This window comes from Hypoxylon fragiforme, assembly GCF_022984875.1.
Source record: "Hypoxylon fragiforme strain CBS 206.31 chromosome Unknown GGS25scaffold_6, whole genome shotgun sequence".
Classification (NCBI taxonomy): domain Eukaryota; kingdom Fungi; phylum Ascomycota; class Sordariomycetes; order Xylariales; family Hypoxylaceae; genus Hypoxylon; species Hypoxylon fragiforme.
The window spans coordinates 1,746,063-1,768,766 of record NW_026054761.1 but is presented as its reverse complement, the minus strand read 5'-3'; the positions used below and the strand labels follow the sequence as shown (position 1 = coordinate 1,768,766).

The 22,704-nt window shown below is 49.0% G+C and overlaps 7 protein-coding genes across 7 annotated transcripts; 5 read left to right on the top strand and 2 right to left on the bottom strand.

Annotated features, from left to right (window-relative positions):
* Nucleotides 1-673: 673 nt before the first annotated feature.
* GGS25DRAFT_522840 (uncharacterized protein) lies at nucleotides 674-3,784 on the top strand (the record flags this gene model as incomplete). Its single annotated transcript, XM_049264320.1, has 6 exons — nucleotides 674-742; nucleotides 806-2,502; nucleotides 2,592-2,907; nucleotides 2,968-3,024; nucleotides 3,116-3,427; nucleotides 3,611-3,784. The coding sequence occupies 6 exons, from the start codon at nucleotides 674-676 to the stop codon at nucleotides 3,782-3,784; spliced, it is 2,625 nt and encodes an 874-aa protein (XP_049115718.1).
* A 1,595-nt stretch (nucleotides 3,785-5,379) lies between these two features.
* On the top strand, nucleotides 5,380-6,587 carry GGS25DRAFT_495264 (NAD dependent epimerase/dehydratase family protein). Its single transcript, XM_049261424.1, has one exon. It carries the CDS (start codon nucleotides 5,404-5,406, stop codon nucleotides 6,529-6,531), a length of 1,128 nt encoding a protein of 375 aa, XP_049115717.1. The 5' UTR covers nucleotides 5,380-5,403; the 3' UTR covers nucleotides 6,532-6,587.
* A 276-nt stretch (nucleotides 6,588-6,863) lies between these two features.
* Nucleotides 6,864-7,826, bottom strand: GGS25DRAFT_522838 (uncharacterized protein; the record flags this gene model as incomplete). Its single annotated transcript, XM_049264319.1, has 4 exons — nucleotides 6,864-7,019; nucleotides 7,087-7,491; nucleotides 7,554-7,632; nucleotides 7,696-7,826. The coding sequence occupies 4 exons, from the start codon at nucleotides 7,824-7,826 to the stop codon at nucleotides 6,864-6,866; spliced, it is 771 nt and encodes a 256-aa protein (XP_049115716.1).
* A 2,915-nt stretch (nucleotides 7,827-10,741) lies between these two features.
* On the top strand, nucleotides 10,742-12,680 carry GGS25DRAFT_495241 (indoleamine 2,3-dioxygenase family protein). The gene is made up of 3 exons (XM_049261423.1): nucleotides 10,742-11,331; nucleotides 11,394-11,566; nucleotides 11,708-12,680. Exons 1-3 carry the CDS (start codon nucleotides 10,889-10,891, stop codon nucleotides 12,577-12,579), a joined length of 1,488 nt encoding a protein of 495 aa, XP_049115715.1. The 5' UTR covers nucleotides 10,742-10,888; the 3' UTR covers nucleotides 12,580-12,680.
* A 1,560-nt stretch (nucleotides 12,681-14,240) lies between these two features.
* GGS25DRAFT_522835 (uncharacterized protein) lies at nucleotides 14,241-16,617 on the top strand (the record flags this gene model as incomplete). Its single annotated transcript, XM_049264318.1, has 2 exons — nucleotides 14,241-14,798; nucleotides 14,896-16,617. The coding sequence occupies 2 exons, from the start codon at nucleotides 14,241-14,243 to the stop codon at nucleotides 16,615-16,617; spliced, it is 2,280 nt and encodes a 759-aa protein (XP_049115714.1).
* A 677-nt stretch (nucleotides 16,618-17,294) lies between these two features.
* GGS25DRAFT_522834 (FAD/NAD(P)-binding domain-containing protein) lies at nucleotides 17,295-18,581 on the top strand (the record flags this gene model as incomplete). The annotated part of the gene is made up of 1 exon (XM_049264317.1): nucleotides 17,295-18,581. One exon carries the CDS (start codon nucleotides 17,295-17,297, stop codon nucleotides 18,579-18,581), a length of 1,287 nt encoding a protein of 428 aa, XP_049115713.1.
* Nucleotides 18,582-18,773: 192 nt separating this feature from the next.
* On the bottom strand, nucleotides 18,774-20,627 carry GGS25DRAFT_327791 (homoserine O-acetyltransferase). Its single transcript, XM_049257877.1, has 3 exons — nucleotides 20,505-20,627; nucleotides 19,994-20,384; nucleotides 18,774-19,938 (listed from the first exon to the last, which is right to left on the bottom strand). Exons 1-3 carry the CDS (start codon nucleotides 20,545-20,547, stop codon nucleotides 18,891-18,893), a joined length of 1,482 nt encoding a protein of 493 aa, XP_049115712.1. The 5' UTR covers nucleotides 20,548-20,627; the 3' UTR covers nucleotides 18,774-18,890.
* Nucleotides 20,628-22,704: the final 2,077 nt, after the last annotated feature.

The window sequence follows — 22,704 nt, the reverse complement described above, 5'->3', positions numbered from 1 at the left end:
TACATATACCGATAGGCTCAAGTAAGTACGAAGGTACCTAGTCTCTATCTAGGAGGTAGGTATTGTCCCTCGGCCTGTGCCAGGCGGGCCAGTGACGTCTGGATTAAGAAAAATTGACTTTACTGTTTACTATGTCTCTATCTTTGCCCTGCTTCGCTTTTGAATAGATCGTTAATGTGACGTAGCTCATTTGAAATGTGTCGTCGCTGTCGTTCTTGTGTCTTAGGTACTAGATCTCTTACCTAGTCTTGAAGCTAATCTACCAAGAGTAGGTTCCAACAAGTTTATTTGGTTCGAACGCTGCACCTCCGGGGCTGAGTATCCTAGTTTGGTTGAAGATACTACTCTGTGATAGGCTCTAGATGGTGCGCGCTCCGGAGGAGGGGGCAAGAAGGTGAGAGGCGTTGCTTACATGAATCTAGCATCGGGGGCTGCAACTTAACCCCCGCCTCAGCTGTATCTCTTCTCGTCTTAAATATTTGGTCACTAATGTAGGCTGCCTCCAACCAAAGCAAAACCGCCACCTAGATATCCAACTACGTAGTAAATAAATACCTAGGTACCTAGGTAGGTTAGATAAGTAAAAAGTTGAAAGCCTTTAATATTCATTAATTATTCCAGGTTTCCAAACTCCAGACGTAGTGTACCTGTCCAAACCATTCATTATAGCAAGATGGGGCGAAAGATGACACTTCACAAGTTGGTGATCCTGGGTGATGGTGGTGTAGGGAAAACGGCTATGGTGAGACAGGTAGGTTCGTACAAGACATGAAGCCTCACATTCACTACGCTCACATGCTAGCAGGTATCCCTCGAACAATTTATCGAAACGTACGACCCGACAATCGAAGACTCTTACATGAAGCGAGTCGTCATTGACAACCAACCATGTCTACTCGATATACTCGATACCGCCGGCCAAGAAGAATACACAGCACTACGCGAGCAATGGATCCGGGATGGCGAAGGCTTTGTCCTTGTGTACAGCATCAATTCTAGATCAAGTTTCATCCGAATAAAGAAATTCCACCAACAAATCCTGAGAGTTAAAGAGTCTGCGCATTCGGTACCAGCATATCCTAACTCTCATCCCATTAAACCCCCCAATGCAGCAGAAGTGCCAATTGTGTTGGTGGGAAATAAGGCTGATCGCGTCACGGAGAGGGAGGTTGCAACTAAGGAGGGTGTCCAGCTCGCTCACGAACTAGGTGTCCAGTTTATGGAAGCCTCGGCGAAGGATTGCTATAATGTTGAGAAGGCCTTTTACGACGTGGTGCGCCTTCTGAGGCACCAACAACAACATGAGAAGGCGCAGAGCCCTGATGCCAGGCCATTGTCCGGCGAGGCCGCGTATCAGATTATTAGGACTTTCTGGGGATCACGAAGGATAATTATCCCACCATTAGAAACGTCGACAGAGTCGGGTCGAAGCAGGCTTACGGCAGCTTTCATTTCTGCCACTAAATCCAATGATGAGAGACTTGTTCTAGCATATCTTGAAGCTGGCGTAGATGTGAATACGCACTCCGGAACGGACGGCAGCGCGCTCCATGCAGCAGCTGCCACTGGCCACGCCAATATCGTGAATATCCTCCTAAAAAAGGGGGCGGCGGTCAATGCACGCGGACCAACAGGAGCCCCCCCACTACAACTGGCTGCAGCCGAGGGGCATCTTGCTATTGTGCGACTCTTGGTCCACAAGGGTGCGATGGTCAACCAGACAGGATCCTTGCACGGAACAGCTCTAAGCGCAGCGGCATCTCGAGGACGGGCAGACGTTGTACGATTCCTTCTCAAGAACGGCGCCAACGTTGGCCTTGCTGGTGGTCCTTACGGGAATTCACTTCAAGCCGCATCATGGAACGGGAATCCGCTGGTAATTAGACACCTTCTTAACGCGGGGGCCGATATTAGAGCCAGAGGTGATGGCGACTGCACTGCGCTCCAAATAGCCGCATTCGTGGGTAATAGCAATGCCATTCAAGTGCTCCTGGAGCGCGGGGCAAAGGTTGACATTGACGCTCCGGGAGGGAAATACGGAAGTGCTTTGAAAGCTGCGACTGAGGGTAACCATTACAGAGCAGTGAATCTACTCTTAGAGGCTGGGGCTACTCCTTTACAGCTTCCTACTTACGACATGGGGGATGATGAGAAGGAAAGTAGGAAAAGCGACGATGGATACTCAAAAGAAGGAGAGAGTGCTATACAAGGAGAGAGTGCTACGAGCATCGCTTCACCGGATGCCACTACGCCGTCGGTAGTGTTCCTGCCTAACTTCTCACCCGTGTCCAATGAACTGAGTCGGTTATCGGGATATTCTACAACATCAAGTTCTCCAGCAATTTCGAGCCCTACGGATAGTACCCCTCCATCTTCTCCGCTTGCTAACCGCAGGTTCTCGTTACTTCGGAATGCTTTTAACAACAGCAGTCTTAATGATCGCCCGGTAATCAATCCTCTTGGTTTCTCAACAATACACGACTCTCCCAAGGCTGCTGTCGAGTGAGTGTACCTACCTATTTATTCCAACCACGACTCAATTTCTCCTAAATTCGTCCAAAGGGATAGTCTAACTTTTTGGTCATCCTTAGCATCGTGTTCATCCACGGACTACAAGGCCACCCCGAGAAGACCTGGACGTATGTAAGAAACCCTCCCAAGCGGAAAATAAGCCTGCGGCAGAAGTTGTACCGCTCGCTATCCGCCTCGGTGGTTGAGAAGCCTTCGAGCGTGTACTGGCCCCGGGACTTGCTCGCGCAAAACGAGGATTTCGCCGATACGAGAATTATGACTTGGGGATACGACACGTTCGTGGTGAAGGAGTTCTTCGGGGCCGGTGACCAGCAGAACATCTCGCAGCATGGCCACAATTTCATGGTCCACTTGCAGCAGGAAAGGAAATCAAATGTATGAATGTCTCACATCGGTGTATTTATTGAGAAACAAGTATTGACAGACAGCACATAGCCACACAGACCGTTGATCTTTATCGCGCATAGCCTTGGCGGCATTGTCCTCAAAGTAGTAAGTCCTTCCCTAGTGTATTCACCTTTCCACTCCATTGACCTATAGCTGATGCTTGAATCTCATCTAACCTACCTTACCTACTACCTAGGCCCTCGACAACTCCAAGCGATCGACCCACCAGCCCCAGTACCTCAGCATCTACACCTCGACCAAGGGCATCATCTTCCTCGGGACGCCCCACGGCGGATCGATAGGCGCCGACTGGGGCCTCCTCGTGAGCCGGATCGTCAAGTGCGCGCTCCAGAGCCCCTCGGAGCGCATCCTGCGCGGCCTCGTGCCCAACAGCGAGCTCCTGGAGAACCTGCGGAGGGCGTTCTTGCAGATGCTCGAGGACGGCCACTTCAACATCCACTCCTTCTACGAGACCGGGCCGATACTTGCCTATGGTCTCAGCAGCCTTGTAAGTGCCACCTTACCTACCTATCTATCTACCCATCCAGTTGTGAGAATCAGCAAAAGGAAAGAAAAACAGAATTGGTGGATAACGCACATTTCGTTTTCTGGTTCAAAGATGAGAATGAGAATGAGAATGAGCGTAAAAGCTACCTACCTAGCTAACCTTCTTCTGTGCGCAAAAAAACAGGTCGTCCCCTACGAATCCTCGCTCGTCGGCCACGCGCGCAAAGAGATCGCCGTCGGTCTGCCGGGGAACCACTCCAAGATATGCAAGTTCTCCGGCCCCGACGACCCCGCGTACAGGTCCGTCCTTGGCGCGCTGCAGGATTATGTCCAGGACGCGGTGCTTTCCTCTGGGTAGACGCGGGCGGAGAAGAAGCAGCAGCAGCAGCAGCAGCAGTCGGTGCTCGATAGTACGACGACGACTTACCGTACCCTGTGGTGGTGGCGCCGCCGGGGCCGGGGCTTGCTGTCGGGCTTGCTGCTGGGTAGAAGGGGGGGTGGGGGGGCCGCCGTCGCCAGCGCTGGGAAGGGGGTTTGGTGTTCCTTTCGAGACTATTTCGGAAGGGATCTGTGCACGAGAGAGAAAGAATATATAAGTCGGTGGGGTTGATTGAAATGGAGTACTGCTCAGCGTTTTTGTTTTTGTTTTTTTGTTTTTTTTTTTCCACTTCTATTGTACATAAGTTGGATGGAATACCCAGGGGTGATCGTCATGGAGTTACTCGGACTTTACGGGGCGGACTTACATCCCCAGGGATCTAGGTACATAGAATGTGAGTGAGGGGGTAAGCACTGTCTATAGATATTCAAAGAAATGGAGTCTGTAATGATATATATATATATATCCCGTTAATACCAATGTGGAGGTTCTATGAACCTGTTTTTCTACCACCTAGTCTTGGAGGATTTACCAGGTGCTTAGCTAAGTACACAGCAGCTCCGACACCTTGTACTTAGCGAGTATACCTACACAGTATACAGTAGATGAAAGAGTTCCCTTTGATCAAGCACTCAGCCCGTATATAAGAGAATTTAGAGAAGCCTCCCACATGAAGTCATCCCTCAGTGAATCAGCTGACTAACTTGCTTGATTCCAAGTCCATGGTATGCGGCTCTGCGTACCTAGGTAGCTTATTAACTCTTGTGTTTTCATATTACCGTAACATTATTAGAAACTATGACATACGATCGATCGCATGCCACTATATGCCCCCCTCCCCCCTTTTTATCCCTTTTATAGGTACCTGCTAGGTAGGTGAGATTGAATTCAGGGGATAGAACGGACTCGGGGCAGCATACACCCGCCCCTCCTCAATGGATGACAAATGTATAGAGAATGCCAATAACCACTAGTACCTACTTAGCATTATAAACGATACTCGTATGTTGCAGCTTTGCTTGATTCCTAATTGCAGTGGCGGAGTGCCAACATATGGCCATATGGGCCATATGGCTCTGGTGGAGCCTATGATGCCTGAGGCACCTGCAACATCTTATAAATCAATAAGTACCTAGGTCAAAGACTCAGTGGAAAAATCCGGCCTAGCCTCCGTAAAAGCCGGATCTTGCATGGCATGGCATGGCGATTACTAATGCCGATCGATCGTTCGTTCTGGCGGACCACACGGATTAGGTATCTCCATGCTTAGGTATACAGCCCGTATATATACTGTACCTTCCCATATAGTACATAGCCAGCTCTTTTCGGAACAGGTATCATTGATCCGGGCTCGTAATCGTGTTAAATAAGTCCTAGTTACCACAATGGGGGGCTCTGGGGAGAGGAAGAAAAAAAAAAAAAAGGGGGGGGGGGGGTGTAGAGGTAGTATATAAACTCATGTCTGTTTCGAATCCGTAGAACCTACTCTTGACTTGCTCTGTAGCATCGAACTACTTTTCAAACCTTACACATCTCCATACCTACCTACCTACCTACCTAGCTACCAAACACCACTCCCCCACCATCGACCAAAAGCCATGGCACCCCGTCCATCCCCCTCCATCCTCCTCACAGGCGCGACCGGCTTCATCGGCGGCACCGTCCTGCACTCCCTCCTCACCTCACCCACCCTCAAGTCCCTAAACCCCACCATAACCTGCCTGCTCCGCGGGAGCGACCGCGCCGCCAAACTCACCACCACCTACGGCGACCGCGTGAAGACGATCCTGTACGATGGGCTCGACGACACCGAGGCGGCCACCGCAGCCGCCGCCGAGCACGATGTCGTGGTCAACACGACGCTGGGCTACCACCTGCCGTCGGCGCAGGCCTTGATCCGGGGGCTGGCTTTGCGGAAGGCGTCTCTGCAGGGAAATCAGGAGCAGGATGGTGTGTGGTACGTCCAGACCTCCGGCACCTCCAACGTAGCCGACCGGCCCATCTCCGGAAAATGGGTCGAGTCCAAGTCTAAGTCCGAGGGCGGACACGAGCTCGACGACCTCGCCTCCGACGTCTACACCTACGAACACGACCGCGAAGTCCGCGAAGGCCCCTACTTCCAGCGCACAACCGAGCTAGGCGTCGTGGACCTCGGCCTATCCCTCGGGGTAAAGACCGTCGTGATAATGAGCCCGACGATCTACGGCGTGGGCACTGGGCTCTTCAACCGGCTCAGCTACCAGGTTCCCAGCAACGTGCGCGCGGCGCTGCACCACGGGCGGCCCATCGTTGCGGGGAACGGCAGCGGGGTGTGGGACCACGTGCACGTCGAGGACCTAGCAGATCTATACATACTACTAGTGCAACTCATGCTAGAGAAGCGCGGCGAGGGGATCCCGACGGGTAAAAGGGGGATCTTGTTCAGCGGCAACGGACGGCACTCGTGGCGGGAGGTGGCGCAGGGGGTGGCGGACGTGCTGTACGAGGAAGGGAAGATTGCGAATCGAGAGGTGCAGGAAGCTAGCTTGGCAGAGGTTGCGAGGGTGCTGACGGAGAGTACGGGACAGCCGCTGACGGAGGAGTTGGTCGAGAGGGGGTTCTCGAGTAACTCGCTGACTGTGGCGAGTGTGGCTAGGAAGTTGGGGTGGAAGCCTACAAGGGGGGAGGATGCGTGGAAGAAAGGGTTTAGGGATGATGTTCAAGCTGTTTTGGAGGCTGCGAAGTAGGTACAATGGGGGTTTTTACGTGCTAAGTGATCAAAAAGGGGGGGTTAGCAATCTGTATAATGTTCAATAAGGGTCAATTATAAGATAATGACATATCTAGGTACTAGGTGGGTAGCTATACAAAGAAAATCAAAAAGCTTTCCAGAATAAGAGAGAGTTTAAGTCCTGACTGGAGGATACGAGGCCATCCATTATACAAAGCCCCCCAATTTCCCTGATTTTCCTTATGATTATGTTTTCACTTCCTTAAATAGATACCTTCCTGCTCGGTCTGGTTGGTCCCACGATCACTCTCAGCTGGCATCTTTCTCTGGCTATGGGAGAGGCCCTGTTTACTCGAATGAGACCTGCTTGGGAGCTTCTCCAGCCGGAAGCCTCACCTGCTCTTGGTGAGCGTTTGACTTCGTGTGAGCGCGAGGTGTTGGGAGGCAGCTCCTTGGAACACACAGGCGATCAGCAAGGCCGACTGTCCCTTCAGGATTCCGCATCTTGAGTGACTCAAATCATGAGACGAAGACGCATCACTAGATTACCAAGGCCTGCTAGATCTCTTACGCGATAATATAGAGAGTATACCACGGAGGCGCGTGTTCGCTGCTGGCGGAACTTAAGCCATAGAGTTATCCTCGGTCTTCTGCGTGGGCAAATCTCGTTGCGGGTCCGCTGGTGAATTCTCTTTGGATATGCGGATCCGAAGCGGGCGAAATGTTTGATATTGTCGATGTGAACCTTCCGGATGTTCCTCTTGGTCGAGGGATCACAAATGCGAACGGATACCTCGGAAACGATTTCCGCGATCTCGTACGGTCCTTTCCATCTTGGTTGAGGCTTGACCATTCGGGGCTTGTCTTTGGACGCTTGAAGATGAGCTGTCATCAGCTCACTGTTGCCGCCATCGAGGGGAGGGGGACGCTTCTTCAATGTATTCGTCGGGATCCTCGCCGGGACGTCCCTCGAATACTGGATGTTCTTCAAGCACCATTTTGAACTTGCCTTCGTTTTGCGATTGGTATTTCGGTCACAATGGTGTGCTCGACCAAATCCGTAGCCTCCAGGTCAATCAAGGAGACGATGAACCTATCCTTCCACGTATACGCCAGTCTCGTCGCAAGATTCAGCTCCTCCTCACTCCGACACCCATTCCCAGGGTCTATTTTAACTCACCGGAACCAACTCCTCGCCACGTCAATATTCTCCCCGGTCAGTTCACGCTGTACAAGTCTCCGAGTTACATCGGGACGGCCATGTTGAATCTGAGACAACGGTAACGCTGCCAAGATCTGATGTCGGGGCATGTTCCCCAACACCTTCCGCCTCTTCTTTTCTGCCCTGGAAAAGGGCGTGTATTCGTCTAAATATGATGCGTAGCTGTCACATCTCTAGCTGGGCTCTTTGAGGAAAACGAAGCGGCAGCCATGGCTAGGGAGAAGAGGAGGAGGGTCGAGTGCGACGACGTCGATGTTGATGATAAGAGGAGGGGGGAGTGCACTACCGGCCTGGGACATCCAGACTCCAGAGTGCGAACCCTGACGCCTCATCCGTATCCTGGCGAGAGGCGCCGAGACTTGGTGACTATGCGAGAAGAATTGGAGAGCTTGGAGCTAGATGAACGTATGCGAGCAAGAAAGGAGCGACAGAAGGAAAACCCCCCGATTGGGATGAGTCCTTATTGCTTATCGTCAAATTAAACTTCCTTCAGTCCGATCTTCAATTGACCGAAATCTTTACGTTTCTCGGCACTGAGGTCCAAGTACCAATCTTTCGCTTCTCCTTTCAGTCTTTTCCGGAATACCATTCGTCTTCTGGAAACAACAAGTTTCTCATGCGGATGCTGCAGTAGGAGGATGTGATTGTGTAGGTTGTTGTCATCTGCACGCTCCAGGCAAGGACGGGGGGTACTAGGCGTCGCTCTACGACCATGGTGACGCCGTCTTCGGTTTCTGTCGTGGTGATTCTGGAGAAGTGGTTTCGGGTCTAGTGGAACCTCTTCTGGATCCACTCGTTGTCGTGGGGACCGCCTCGGTCGTTGTCCGTGAGGCTTTTCTATGATCTCGCACGAGACTTTGACGGATTCGGGCGAGACGCGATTACTGCTGCGCTGTTCAACGTGTCTCGGTGCCTTGCCCCCGACCCAGCCCCTGGTTAATTGAAACTGATCGTCTAGCTTTTGTACGGCAGGGCATGGTCGCCCAGGGCTGAATCCGACGGATGGTCTCGGACGGCATGGTATCTTTTGGCGGGTACAGCGAACTAACAAACTACTAGTAGACCTCACTATATAACCCAGGTACCTAAGGTTAGGTAAGATAATATAAGACTGGATGCTTTCATGAGTTACTTCACTCGGCGGTCAATCATCGTCTCATCGCGGATCACACAACTCACTATAGTCCCCTTATACTGTTAGTCTTGGTTGGGGACTCAGTGTGTGATTCAAGAAGCTTGATTGCCGCTAGAAATATCCTCTTCTTTTAGGCGAGGGACCCAATTGATGTGGTCATTTTCGTTCATGAATGTGGCAACCCAGCAGAGGTTTTGAAGATGGTAGGAAATCATCATGAATGCATAGGTACCTAGGTAGAAAAGAGGCAAAAAGACAAAAACGATAGTGGGGAAATGTCAGAAATTCGGACGTGGACGGCTTTAACAGGAACTGGTAACCCTCTCTAAAGGGATCAAGAGAATTGGTGGCAGGCCGACTAGGGTTATGGGAATAGATGGTGTATTAGACGAGATAAGTGTGTGAGACTCACAGAAACCTAGGGACGCCACGACAAGAACGGCCACCCACTGGGAGTCTGGGTGGACTCGCCATTGGTAGAAGAATACGACTGTGCTGAAGATGGCGGCAAAAGTGGGCTATGATGGGATCGAGCACCTTCTACCTAGGTGAACGGGGTTTCTTCATATTCATAGACTACCTTGGGTAGGTGATTTAAAAATGTAGCTGATGAGGAGTGAGTGAAAGGGGATGAGTTGAGATATTTTGAAGTTGAAGTTGTAAGAAAGAAGAAAAGAGACAGCAGTGTTGGGGGATGCTGTTAGGTATTTATACCTACCTAGTACTTATTCTTTTTGAAACCCTATTCATAACGTTAGAAGGAAGCAACAACTCTAGAGCTGAGAATGGAACTTCCAAGATTCTATGTGGGCATGTACAGAGTTGCTATGTAACTTACCTAAAGTTAGTGATGAAACCAACCTTGGAACATTGAAGGTATAACCAGTAAAGCATATTAGATGTATCAGTAGTAGCATTACGCAATTCCCGCTTGACAGTTACTGGCTGCCTACCCTAGGTACTAGGTAGGTACAATGAATCTAACCTTAGGTATTTATCTCTAACACAAAGAAAAGAGATAAGGGAGAAGGGAGAAGGGAGAAAAGTGCCATAGTTGATCTAGTCAATCTAATAAAGGTTAGATTGAGTATCTAGTACCAAGACTAGGCCCTAACATACTAACACAATAGTACTAAAGGGTTGTCGTTGGGGGCATGCTCACGTGCAGTGGCCGGAAATGATTCCGGCCACGGCCGGCAAAGGCCGGTCTTGGGTGGGAATGGAGCTCCGCTTTTGCTCATCCCTTGCCGGACAAGACACTAACCTAATCCCATTTCTCGCTGGCAAGGTAGAACCTCATTTACGTAATTTTGGTCAGCAAAATGGTATCCTGTTAGATCATAGATGACGCGATACGTAATTCCCTTGACCGAGGGTTGATCAATATCATCCAAGACATTAGTAATGCGAAGGTTGAACCTCATCAGAGGGTAAAGAGACCCCCTTTATTTTTTCCTTGGAGCCACCGCGAAAAAAATCACGGTGACTAATTTCTTGGGCCAAATCACCAACACACGTGATCGGTTTCGCATGGGGATTCTCGTCATTCGCGTCAGCTGCTATGGCCCAGTACTATCAAGGAAGGGCGGTGTTTACCTACTCGCTCTTATCTCACAAACTTAATTTCCTTCTTGGCGTCGAGGCCAAAGCAGCGCCGTCACGAGGTAACTATGTGCGACAGTCAGAGATAAGCGGTATGAATGATATGAGTCCGGTGTCGCTGGAGGCCGGAATCTTTCCGGCCAAGAAAACGTGTCAACAAGATTCCGGGGTGTTTAGATTTGCTCGAGCGCTGACTCCGCATTTTGGTGATGAGGCCGGAACTTTTCCGGCCACGGTGTATATTAGCGAGCTAAGTTCGCTTCTTAGGCTTCGTTCAACTTTCACCTTAGTATAAACCCCAAGACACACATTCCTACATACCTGCACTTTGAGAACCCCTCGCCCCCCCCCTTTTTTTTTTCCTCTTCAAGCTTACCTGGTAACGTATCAACTTCTCCTTGTCAAGCTTTCACAATGTTCATTCCAAAGTCTACCTTCGAGGTCCTCGAAGACACCAAGCCAGAGGATACCTCGCTCCCGGCTTTCATGGTCTCGACAACCCGAGGCTTCTTGGCCCGTATGGATCCCATCATCACCCTGCCCGCCGAGTTCCAAGCTGTCGAGACCCTACTTCAAGCGATGCCTGTCCTGACGCTGTCAGGCAAGCCAGGGCTCCTCGCCACGGGTCAGCTTGGCGATGCCGTACTGAACGACCTTCCAGACCTAACTGATGCGGTTGAGAAGTACCATGAGGACCTCCCCATGATGAATGCTCTTTACCGCGACTACTCTTTCCTAGCTTCAGCATTCTTACTGGAGCCTTGCCATATGCGGTTCCTCAAGGGTGAGCCGTACGGACTAGGGAGGTCATTCCTCCCGGCTCAGATATCCCGCCCTATTGCTCGTTGTGCTGAACTGTAAGTCTTGAAGAGCCTCTTCGTCTTTCTCTTACCTATGACATATAATAACACTTCAACAGTGCCGGTTTCAAACCATTTATGGAATATGCGGGTTCATACGCTCTTTTCAACTACCGTCTCCAGGATCCAAGTGCAGGCCTAGAGTACTCCAACTTGCGTCTTATCCGAGCCTTTGAGCATGGACTTGACCCTACGTCGTCGGAAGCTGGATTCGTGCTTGTGCATGTCGACAGTATGTAAATCTTCCGTTCAGTCTCCTCCTCTTTCCCTTTCCCTTATTCTTATTCAGGGGTGGCTACCTACCCTTGAGACTTGCTCAACCCTTCATGGTTTATACTTAAAAGAGTATCATAATTAATTCCTATTTGATTAGTGGTGAGGAATTCCGGCCCCTTGGTAGACGGAACAACATCATGTCTCAAGGCCCTCGACAACGCCGCCGGGCTCTCGGCCTTGCAACAACGGCACGCCTTCAACGCCGGCCTGCGCACCGTCGTCGGCGCCATGCAAAAGGTGAACAACGTGATGGAGACGATGTGGATGAAGTCGAAGCCGCGGTCGTACACGAGCTTCCGGACCTTCATCTTCGGCATTACGTCGCAGTCCATGTTCCCGGACGGCGTCGTGTACGAGGGCATCAACGACAACAAGCCGATGAACTTCCGCGGCGAGAGCGGCGCCAACGACACCATGATCCCCCTCATGGACAACCTGCTGCAGATCCAGATGCCCGCCACCCCGCTCACCGAGATCCTCAAGGACTTCCGCGACTACCGCCCCAGCAACCACCGCCAGTTCCTCGTCGAGGTCAAGCGGTGCTCCGAGGAGCTCAGCGCGAAGGACTACGCCCTCGCCGTCGGCATCGAGCGCAGCGCTGCAGGGAAAGAGGAGGAGCTGCTAGAGGCGGTCAGGGTGTCCCGGCAGCTCTGGCTGCAGGCGCTGAACCAGGTGCGGGACTTCCGGTGGCGCCACTGGTGCTTCGCGCGCGAGTACATCCTCAAGCAGACGTCGCACCCCACGGCGACGGGCGGCAGCCCGATCGTGACGTGGCTCCCGAACCAGCTGCAGGCGGTGATGGAGGAGATGACGGAGGTGTGGAACAGCGTCGGGGGCGCGCAGTCGGGTCCCATGCGGCTGGGGCCCGAGAGCCAGGATATCGCGGACCTCGTCGAGCGCCAGAGCCAGAGCCTGCGGAAAGAGGTCGAGAAGTATTGTCAGGAGCGCGGGGTCAGCGCGACTCATTAGAGCGGGATCGGGAATTATGTGTGTACGTTGAAGTAGTTAAATGTATGGAAATGAGTTTTACGATCTAGAGACCTTCGCTGCTGTACTATGCAGTAAGCCGATGATTTATGTGGATGCCCATCCCCGGCCTATCACCTATCACCATTGAAACCCCATGCATAACCTATCTTAGAACCCCGTCACCCTTTACAGGCCCCCCTTTGTTGTACAGGTCCCCTTACTGTGGGCGGGCCACCCGTCACTTACTTTTTTAAAGAAGCAATTCATCCTAGACATATCGTATGTATTGTTTGTACATGCAATGGCGTTTGTTTACCCCTACTAGCAAACGACTCGTAGGTAAAATAGTAGATGATAGGTAGGTAGCTACCCGTATACTAAAGCCGTGCCAACTACCGAATTGGATTACGTTGATCTTTGATGAGGCAATGGGGGGTAATCAAACGGATCGATTATACTGAAGATAGTGCTGCAATCTGCAATAAACCCGCTCTAGTAGGGCTGTATCTCATTGCTAGCTTGACGATAGCATCACAGATAGATCCTGGGTAACTTACATATGTTGCTCGGGATATTGCATATACATACTATGTAGCATGAAGGTATGTACATGTGCATAGGCAGAGCTGAGGCCAGTTCGCACATCGCCAGTTTCCATAGGAACCCAGCACCTTGCCGGAAGACCACCCGGCCACGTTAGCATGATACTCATATAAGCCTGGAAATTGGAACAATGTTACAAGCTGTCAACCTTGGATTTCCCAGACTTTTCTACTTACACAGCAGATATATTCGAAGGTCAGCCCTTCTTCTTCTTTTCCTTTTTCCTTCTCCAAAACGTTGAACCACAGGGGGACAAGAAAGGGGAGAATAGGTACTACCCGCACTACGAAGGATGGAGTTGGGACTTGTTTTTCCGCCGCAAGTCTCTCACGGATTTGATTGAGGAGTTTCGAGAGGATGGTAGAGCCGATGAGGACGACCTCGTCCGCGATTTCTTTGATGGGGGGGAGACGGTGATCTGGAAGGTGAGTTTTGCGAATGAATCCCTCCGGAAACCATGAGAGAACCTGAAAACTGGCTAGAATTAAGAGGCTGATGATGAATTGATGAATGTTTATCTAGGTATACAATGAACAAGGTCGTGAGCGAGTCTTTAATGGCTTCGATTGGCAATTTCATGGAAAAAAGATGAAAAGGGCTATCGGTGACGTGTAAAGGGGTTCTCTCTTCTCTTGATTGGCTACCATTCTATGAAAATTACCGGATTTGGTGCTGACATAGTTATAGGCACCTATACGGACCTACCTACCTACATGCCTAGTTAGTGCCTCGGTATAGTGGCGGATTTACGGTATATTTGCGCTGACGAGGTCGGTGTTGTCAAAAGGATGGCGATTCAGTTCGGAGTTTACACATTACTACCTAGTTAGGTACCTCTAATATTTGCAATACCTAGGGATTTCTAATAAAATAAGTTTCAAAAGCCAAGGCATACGATGCGGACTTAAGACTTAGTTACATGGGTCGACACAATATACAGCTTGTAGACTATTGGTCCTCGGTCCCAAGCGCTCTAACGATTCAGCATTTCCGCTTACATCCGAAAAGAGCGAATATTCACGGACCTGAGCTGAGCTCTCAATCAAGAAATCATCGTCATGGAGCCACCACTCCGCCGCCGCCGCCGACCAGCCTTATCATGCCTTGAGTGTCGGCGCCGCAAGATCAAGTGCGATCGAAGCAACCCCTGTACCCCTTGTGTATCTGCAAAAGCCCGGTGCGCTTATAAGCTCTATACCCATAAGCCACCTGCCATTCCGCAGCCCCTTCGCGATACCAGCTCCCGGGGCGAGACGTCAAGCCCGCAATCCTGCGCACCCTCGGCTTTAGCGGCGCAAGCGCAACAGATAAGTACCAACGGATTCGCCGCAGAGCCTGTTCACTACCCACCCGTGGCGGATGCTTTGAACCAAAGCCATGTCCCACCGTCGGAGTGTGTCCAGGTGGTAGCAGTAGAGCCTAATCTCCGGGGCCCCTTGCAACGGGCACAGAAGCTAGAAGAGTCCGCAAGGTCCCGTGACAACAACAATGGCAACCCTGCTTCCTCTGCGGCTGTTCAGGACATACTCGCCCATCCGTCGTCGCAGAACTCGCAGATCATCCTGAACAAAACGAGGGTGTTGGGATGGAGTCTCCGGATAGGTATTACTCAAGAGGTACGTCTTACATTCGCTCGTATTCGTATAACTAGACTACATACTATGTTACCTACCTACCTACCTATCCCTTTCGAGCTACTAACTACATCGCAAGTTCCGGCCCATCATGACCTGCTACACCACGGCCCTAAACAGTACCAAGGACGCCGCAAACCAAGACACCACCGAGCTCGGGGCTCTATTCAACCAAATCGGCGCCCTGCTTCAAAAATGCAAGAACATCGCCCGAGCGATCAAGGTAGTCCGGCCTAGCAGGTGTCTCCTATATCCCGAGTTCGACCTCGCGCCGCCTCCCCGTGCGGTGGCCGACGCGATGGTGAACCTGTACTTCCAATTCTTCGAGTCGGCGTACCGGATCCTTCACGTGCCGACGTTTTGGTCCGAGTATCGCCGGTACTGGGATAACCCCGAGAGCGCTACGACGAGTCTACGTCTGCAGATCCTGCTGGTTATCGGCATAGGGTCGAGTTTGTCCGAGCAGGGTCATGCAGATACAGCTGCTGCTGGGTTCCGAAATAGCGTTCATCGGTGGATATACGCGGCCCAGGCGTGGGTGGGCGGGCCGATGGAAAAGGACCGCCTGACCATCAGCGGGCTGCAGATCCACTGCTTGACCGTTCTCGCCCGGCAGATCTTCTCGGTCGGCGGCGATCTGGTGTGGATGTCCATCGGGTCGCTGATCCACTGCGCGATGCAAATGGGGCTGCACCGCGACCCGAAGCACCTGCCCTCCATGTCCGTGGTGCAAGCGGAGCTTCGGCGGAGGCTGTGGGCGACCATCCTCGAGATGGTGGTCCAGTCGTCCCTGGACACGGCCATGCCGCCCCGGATATCCTTTGAAGAGTTCGACACCGCCGCGCCGGCGAACAACAACGACGACGAGCTAGACGATGCAACCACGACGCCGCCTCCGCCGCACCCCAAGAATATCTACACAGCAGCTTCAATGCAACTGCTTCTGCTAGAATCTCTGCCAACCCGCATCCGCGTCCTGCACCTCCTCAACGGCCTCCGCTCCTCGCTCTCATACACGGACGTCCTCGCCCTCAGCGCCGAGATCACCGAGGCCTGTCGCACAGGCACCCGCTTCGTGCTCACGAGCACGCAGCAGTCCGGTGGCGGCGCGGCGCCCTTCCACAGGCGCATGCTTGAGTACCTGGTGCGGCGGTTCCTGATCCCGCTGCACAGCCCCTTCGCGACCAAGGCGCGCGAGAACCCGCTGTTCTACTACTCGCACAAGGCGAGCCTCGACGCTGCTATGGCTATGATCTCCTCTTCCTCCTTGGTGCCCAACGCCGACAACGACAAGGAGGACGCCTTCTCGCGCCTCATCTTCGCCGGCGGCGGCATGTTCCGCGAAGTCTTCCGGTACGCATCGACCGTCGTCGCCGCCGAGCTCGTCGCGCAGGTCGAGGAGCGGCGGCAAGACGGCGGAGGGGCGACCGATGATCATGCGTCGCGGCACATCGCGTTCCTGAAGCAGACGGTCGGCGAGCTGCTCGCGGTGTCGGCGGAGCGGATCCGGCGCGGCGAGACGAACGTCAAGAGCCACATGTTCCTTGCCATGGTGCTGGCGCAGGTGGAGGCTACGGAGGCGGGGTGCGAGATGGAGAGGGCGGTTACGCGCAGCGCGAGGGAGAGCTTGGAGTTTTGCCACGGGTTGCTCCGTGAGCAGCTTGGTGGTGATGCTGAGATGGGTGTGCCTGATGCGGGTGGTGGACTCACGCCGTTGACGGTGGGGTTTGATGAGGAGGCGCAGGGCTTTGGGTGGGAGTTGGACTTGGATCTGTTTTGGCCGGATGGAGGATTCGAGTAGTGTGGGTGCTAAAATAGCCGATTATATATGCGTATGTGCTACTGGGGATGATGGTGGTGGCTCTCGGTATGATCTCGATTAGATAGGGGTGGTTCTGTCTCTGCCAGATACAGTGTAGGTAGGGTAGAAAGAGAGAATGCCTAGATCGACTCTCGGGCTTCAGGGGTAAAAAATACACTTCCATGCGTCAAGCCCGGAGTAAGCCTAGAACCCACATCAACCCGTTATAACCCAAGTGTGTGTGTGTGTGTGTGTGTGTGTGTATAACCCGCAGCGTGTAATGCTGTATTTATATACATCTATCTGTCGTAGACAAGTTAACGGGTGAGTTCCCGCCATGAGTCCACGGACTGGGGTGAGTCATGCTAGGTACGGTGATAAGGGAGAAAGCATGACCAACGAATTTGCCGAGAGCTGAAGTCTCTCGGCCGAGACGAACGACAGGCACGATTTCAACTGTATCCGGACATAAGGTGTTGTATATCAGGTTACACTCACCTACCCACCCCTTTTTCGAGAAAGTTTTCAAGTATTATGTTGCGTGTGGTCAAATAGTTCGACTATCTCTAGCCCTTTCATATTATTCATCCAGGCTGAAGTAAAGTGTTTCCGCATTCTTATTTTATGTTTCATTTCCAATACTCAAACAACATCCATACCCCCCTTCTCATAAAACCATGGCACGACTAAAGGTCCTCATAAGCGGCGGCGGCATCGCCGGCAACGCCCTCGCCTTCTGGCTCTCCAAGCTCGGCCACAAAGTCACCGTCGTCGAGTGGTTCCCCACCCTGCGAGCCAAGGGGCTGCAGATCGATCTCCGGGGCCACGGGATCGAGGTGATGAAGCGGATGGGTCTGGAGTCGGCGTTCCGCGCCAAGGCGGCGCCCGAGAACGGGATACAGGTCGTCGACGGCTCGGGCCGGCGGCGCGGCTTCTTCGCGGCGAACACGTCCGGCAAGGGGCTGCAGAACTTCACCAGCGAGTTCGAGATCATGCGCGGCGATATGTGCCGTATCCTGTACGAAGCGGCGAGGGCCAACAAAGCCGAGTACGTCTTTGGGACGTCAATAGAAGGTTTCGAGGAGGACAAGGCTTCCGGCGGTGGTGTTCAGGTCCGGCTCGCGAACGGAAGCGTGGATAGGTACGATCTCGTGGTTGGTGCCGACGGCCAAGGCTCGCGCACTCGCAGGATGATGCTCGGGACGGCGGACGGCGCGGATGCCGCGGACGGATTCTGCCCGCTCAAGGGCGTGTACACGAGTTATTTCACGATCGACCGGCAGATACAAGAAGGCGAGGATTACATCGCCACCGCGTACATAGCCCCCGGTCGGCGAAGCATGATGACGCGGCGCCACAGCCCTGAGCAGATGCAGGTGTACATGGGCTTCACGACGGACTCGGAAAAGCTGAAGAACGCACGGGGAGACGTGCAGAAGGAGAAGGAGGCCCTGGCGGAGATCATGAAGGGCGCCGGGTGGCGGACCGAGGAGTTCCTGAGGGATCTGGTGGGCTCCGATAACTTCTACCTCGAGAGCATGGGCTTCGTTAGGTTGGAGTCTTGGACCCGCGGCCGCGTGGTGTTGCTGGGCGACGCGGCATATTGCCCGTCGGCTACCACGGGGATGGGAACAACTGCCGCTATGGTCGGCGCCTACGTCCTGGCTGGCGAGATCGAAAGGCATTGTGGGAGCGTTCAGAAAGAGCATGTTGGCGATGGCATTGCAGCCGCGCTTACGGCGTACGAGCAGACGTTCCGACCCTTCATAGATCAGGTCACCAAGGCGTTGGTTGATGGCGATAAGAATATATTTGACGCCATCATGCTGACAACAAAATTCGGCGTCGGGGTTCTGAACTTCATTGTTGGAATTGTTTCCCTCTTGAAGTTCGACGTCGTAGCTGCCTGGTTCCTGCAGGAGAAGGTTAAATGGGACTTGCCTGAGTATAAGGAGCTTCTATGAGGAACCGAGGAATAAGGGAGTGAATGAGGTTTGGCAATATGAGTTGAACTATAATAGATATTAGGTGCCAAATGTACAATACTAAGATGACCACTCATTTCGAAATTTCCATAGAGTTCTTACCTCCTTATATTGGTTATTATACGCTCCGCGTGGCTGGAAGGTGCCGTTGTGTTCGCTTGTTACCACATTTACTGTAGTCTAAATGCACACGCCTAAGATCGTGTTATTTTCAGCAATCGTTCCAAGGTAACGCAAGTATATTCATTATACTCCTCGGAAGTTGACTGAAAGTCAAACCACGCGTATCTACCACGCAGTGATATCGTCTACTTCCGCCTCCCCGAAAGTACTCGACTTAGTCAATTCACCAACACTAGCTATTCCCACGTCCTCTCCTTCTCTGGCCATAATGTCCGGCAAAAATTCGTTTAGAAACTCAAGAATGTACTTGTTGACTTGTTCAAACTGCAATAAGAAGGCGTCGTGGCCTTCCTGGCTATCTATCTTTTCGAGCCTGGCGTTCTTGATATGTTCGGCTAACTCCTGCTGCTCGGCGAAGGTAAACAATCCATCACTTTCAATGCCTAAGACTAAGGTAGGTTGCTCGATGAGAGCGAGAGCCTCGGCAATGCTATCTGCGCGGTAGCGTGAAATATCATGGGTGTCCAGTTTTCTCGTAATGGCGATATAGCAGTTGCTGTCAAAACGCTTGACAAATTTCTCCCCTTGGTACCGAAGGTATGATTGAGCAGAGAAATAAGTTGTTGTTGGCATCGTCTCCGCCTTGGTAGAAATGTCCGTCTTGGGGCCAGTGAACTGAGGATCAAGTGACTGGCCATCGGCATCATTAGAATTAGTTGCGTCAGCCCTGCTAGCAATAGGCGTTTGCTGCTCTGAGTGGCTGTTATTTCTCGATAGCCGTGTGGTTTTGTGTCCGTCATTATGAATATGAAAATGGGCCTCAGATGGGGTGCTCGGGCGTGGTGATTCACGGATGGTCTGGCGCCTAGCCGGGTCTGGGATATTACGCCCAAATCGAGCCTCGAAGGAGTTCCTACTACGATAGGTCAAGAGCGCCGACATACGGGCAGCTCCAAGACCGGTAGAAGGCGGGTCGGAGAAGGAATAGTATCCATCGTCATACTTGGGATCCGCATAGATGCTTTGCCGTTGGGCCTCGCCCCAACTAATTCCCCAGGCACTATGACGGCTCGAGGTTGCAATTGGTACGATACATCTAACGTAATCCTTGCCGAAATATGCCCATTCCAGCACGAGCATTCCCCCCATAGAGCCGCCAATGACAGCGGCTACCTGGCGTACTCCTAGATCATCTAGAAGCATTTTGTGCAAGCTGTCTCACGTCAGAAATATCCATGTGGTTTTTGGGGGAAGAAAATACGACCTACTTGACGTCATCTCTGATGGTAGTAAGAGGAAACTCAGGTCCATATCGCTCGTTGTTCAGGTCGCCATCTTTGGCTGTTACCGGGCTTACAGTTCCATAAGGACTACCTAAGCTGTTCATACAGATGATGAAAAATCTTGAAGTATCAAAGGCTCGGCCAGGACCTCCCAGTAGAGGTCCCCACCAGTCGCTGACATCGGCAGAGCCTGTTAATGCGTGGCATATAACCATAGCATTATCTGCCTTGGGGGAGAGTTTTCCCCTGACTGTGTATGCCAACGGCAAGTTTTTCAAGGTGACGCCAGATTCAAGGGTGAAGCTTGGAATTATGGCGATATTCTGATCTGGAATCAGACTGGCAAACGGGTTCTCGGGTTGCTGCCGAGTTCTTTCTTGGAAGTATTCAGCCACCATTCTTATAAATTTTAAACAGCCCGAAGGCCAAACTTATAGAAATACTGATATCAAAAATAGGAATACGATGAAATATAAAAGAACCACTAAGTACTGACCATATTTAGGCTGCTTACTAGCAGAATTACCTTCCGAAGTCATCTTGCCGCTAAATGGGCCAATATAAAATAGATGGTGATGCTGCTTAATACTTGGATAGATTATATTATTGGGTAAAGGATATAACAAACTGCTGAGATCAGACAAGACAGATACAATGAGAATTCTTAAAGGCTAAAACAATATTTTGTAGAACTTATCTCTCAAGTATTTGAGTCAGACGTCATAATATAGTGATAAAAGCAAAAGGTTGTCCAATGATGAAATGTCATTTTATGACTCTTAAATAACTTGAAATCTTCAATAGTTGGGGAAATCTGAGTTATAAAGTACCTAAGTACTTTTTCGAGTTTTTTTTTTTGGATTATGTAAGTAGTTACTACTAGAGTTAGGCCCCGATTTATCTTAGCGAGCTTAGCCTTGAAATTTTTTACGCCACCACAGCCACCACAGACATAGACCATGCCAATGTATCTGTGGGGCTATGCATGTCGTGTCAAAATTTCAAGTCTAAGACACGAAGGTGAATTTTTAGCTGTGCCCCTTATAACCACCATATAAAAAAAATCGACCTTTTAATAAAACACTTTATAACTAAATAAATAAAATAAATATTCTTAATTTATAAAATGTCGGAAATAAATATATCATATTATAAACTTTGTATTAACTTTTTTTATGTTATAATAAAAGTGTAAGTAAATTATACGTAATTAATAAATTAGTAAGCGTTTTTATATTAATTTAATAATTTACCTTATTAAGCGATAATAAAATAACGAAAAACCTTATTTATTTTAAATAAACTTTTAAAGCTAATAATAAATATTTTAAAGCTTGTTAACATTTTTTTTAATTTTTTTAAAATAATATTAATGTATTATTTAATTTAAAAAGTGTTTTTACTATTATATAATATTAACATTTAACGATAATATAATTAATAATATTTTAATTAATTTTAAACTTTATTAATAGCTTAAAAGTTACTTTTTTTAACTTTAAATAAACTTATATTATTATTTAAAAACGTGGTTTTTTAAATAACTTAATTAAATTAATAATACGATATATTATTTTAAAAAGGTTTAACGCGTTATATTTTGTCTTAACGCGTTATATTTTGTTATAATAATAATAATATTATTTTTATAACTTAAATAAGTTATAAAAATAATTATTTATTTATTATTATAATAGAAAATTATTTAACGTATTACGTAAGTTTAATATAATAATTAATAAAAATAATAATATTTAATTTTATGGAATATATTAATAATTAAACGCCGTAAAAATATTAAAAAAATTATATTAAATTTATAATAACTTAATTATTTAATTTAAAGTAAATTTAAATGCTTATTTTTTAATTATAATAATTATTTTAATAATTTTAATTTTTATTATTAAAGATATTTAATATAAATAATTACCTTTATACCTTAAATTAAAAAACGGTTTTACGTAAAAAAGGTGGTTTTAAGGTTTAATTAATTAAAAAATGGTGTGGCGTAAAAGGTATAAAGTAAAACCGTTCTTTTAATTTAAGCTTATTAAGATAAACCTTAATTAAAATTTTTTTTAAACTACCTCTTAAAAAGTGAAAAGGTACATTTAAATGCATAAAAAATATATAAGTTTAAAATATATTTTTTTATTTTTTACGATTCTTTTTTAAAATTAAACCTTTAAAGTTAAAATTTAACTTTTAAGGTTATTAATCGTAATATTTAAATTTAAATAATTTAAATAAATTTAAATAAAATTTAATTTAATAACCACCCTTATAACGAAATACTTATTAAAACTTTATAAAATTAAATAATAATTAATTTCTTTTTTAAGAATTTTATTTATTTAAATGGATTTTATATATTTAAAAAAGTGTTTATTTTTAAAAATGAAATATATATTTAACCTATTTTCTAAGGTCGAGTTTAACGTAAGACCTTACCTTTTAACCGCCTTTTAAAAAAGGCCTTATTTTTAAGAAAAATGGAGACGCTTTACTTATTATAATTTAATTTTTAACTTAATTTAAAAGATACCTATTAAAAGGCTCTTAAAATCGTTATAAGGATTTTATAAAATTTATGCAAATAACTTTTTAACTATTTTAAGTAAGGTATTATTTTTATGTTATGGCTGATGACTTTTATGACTAAAAACCCACTTTATAGTAGGGATATTTAAGTA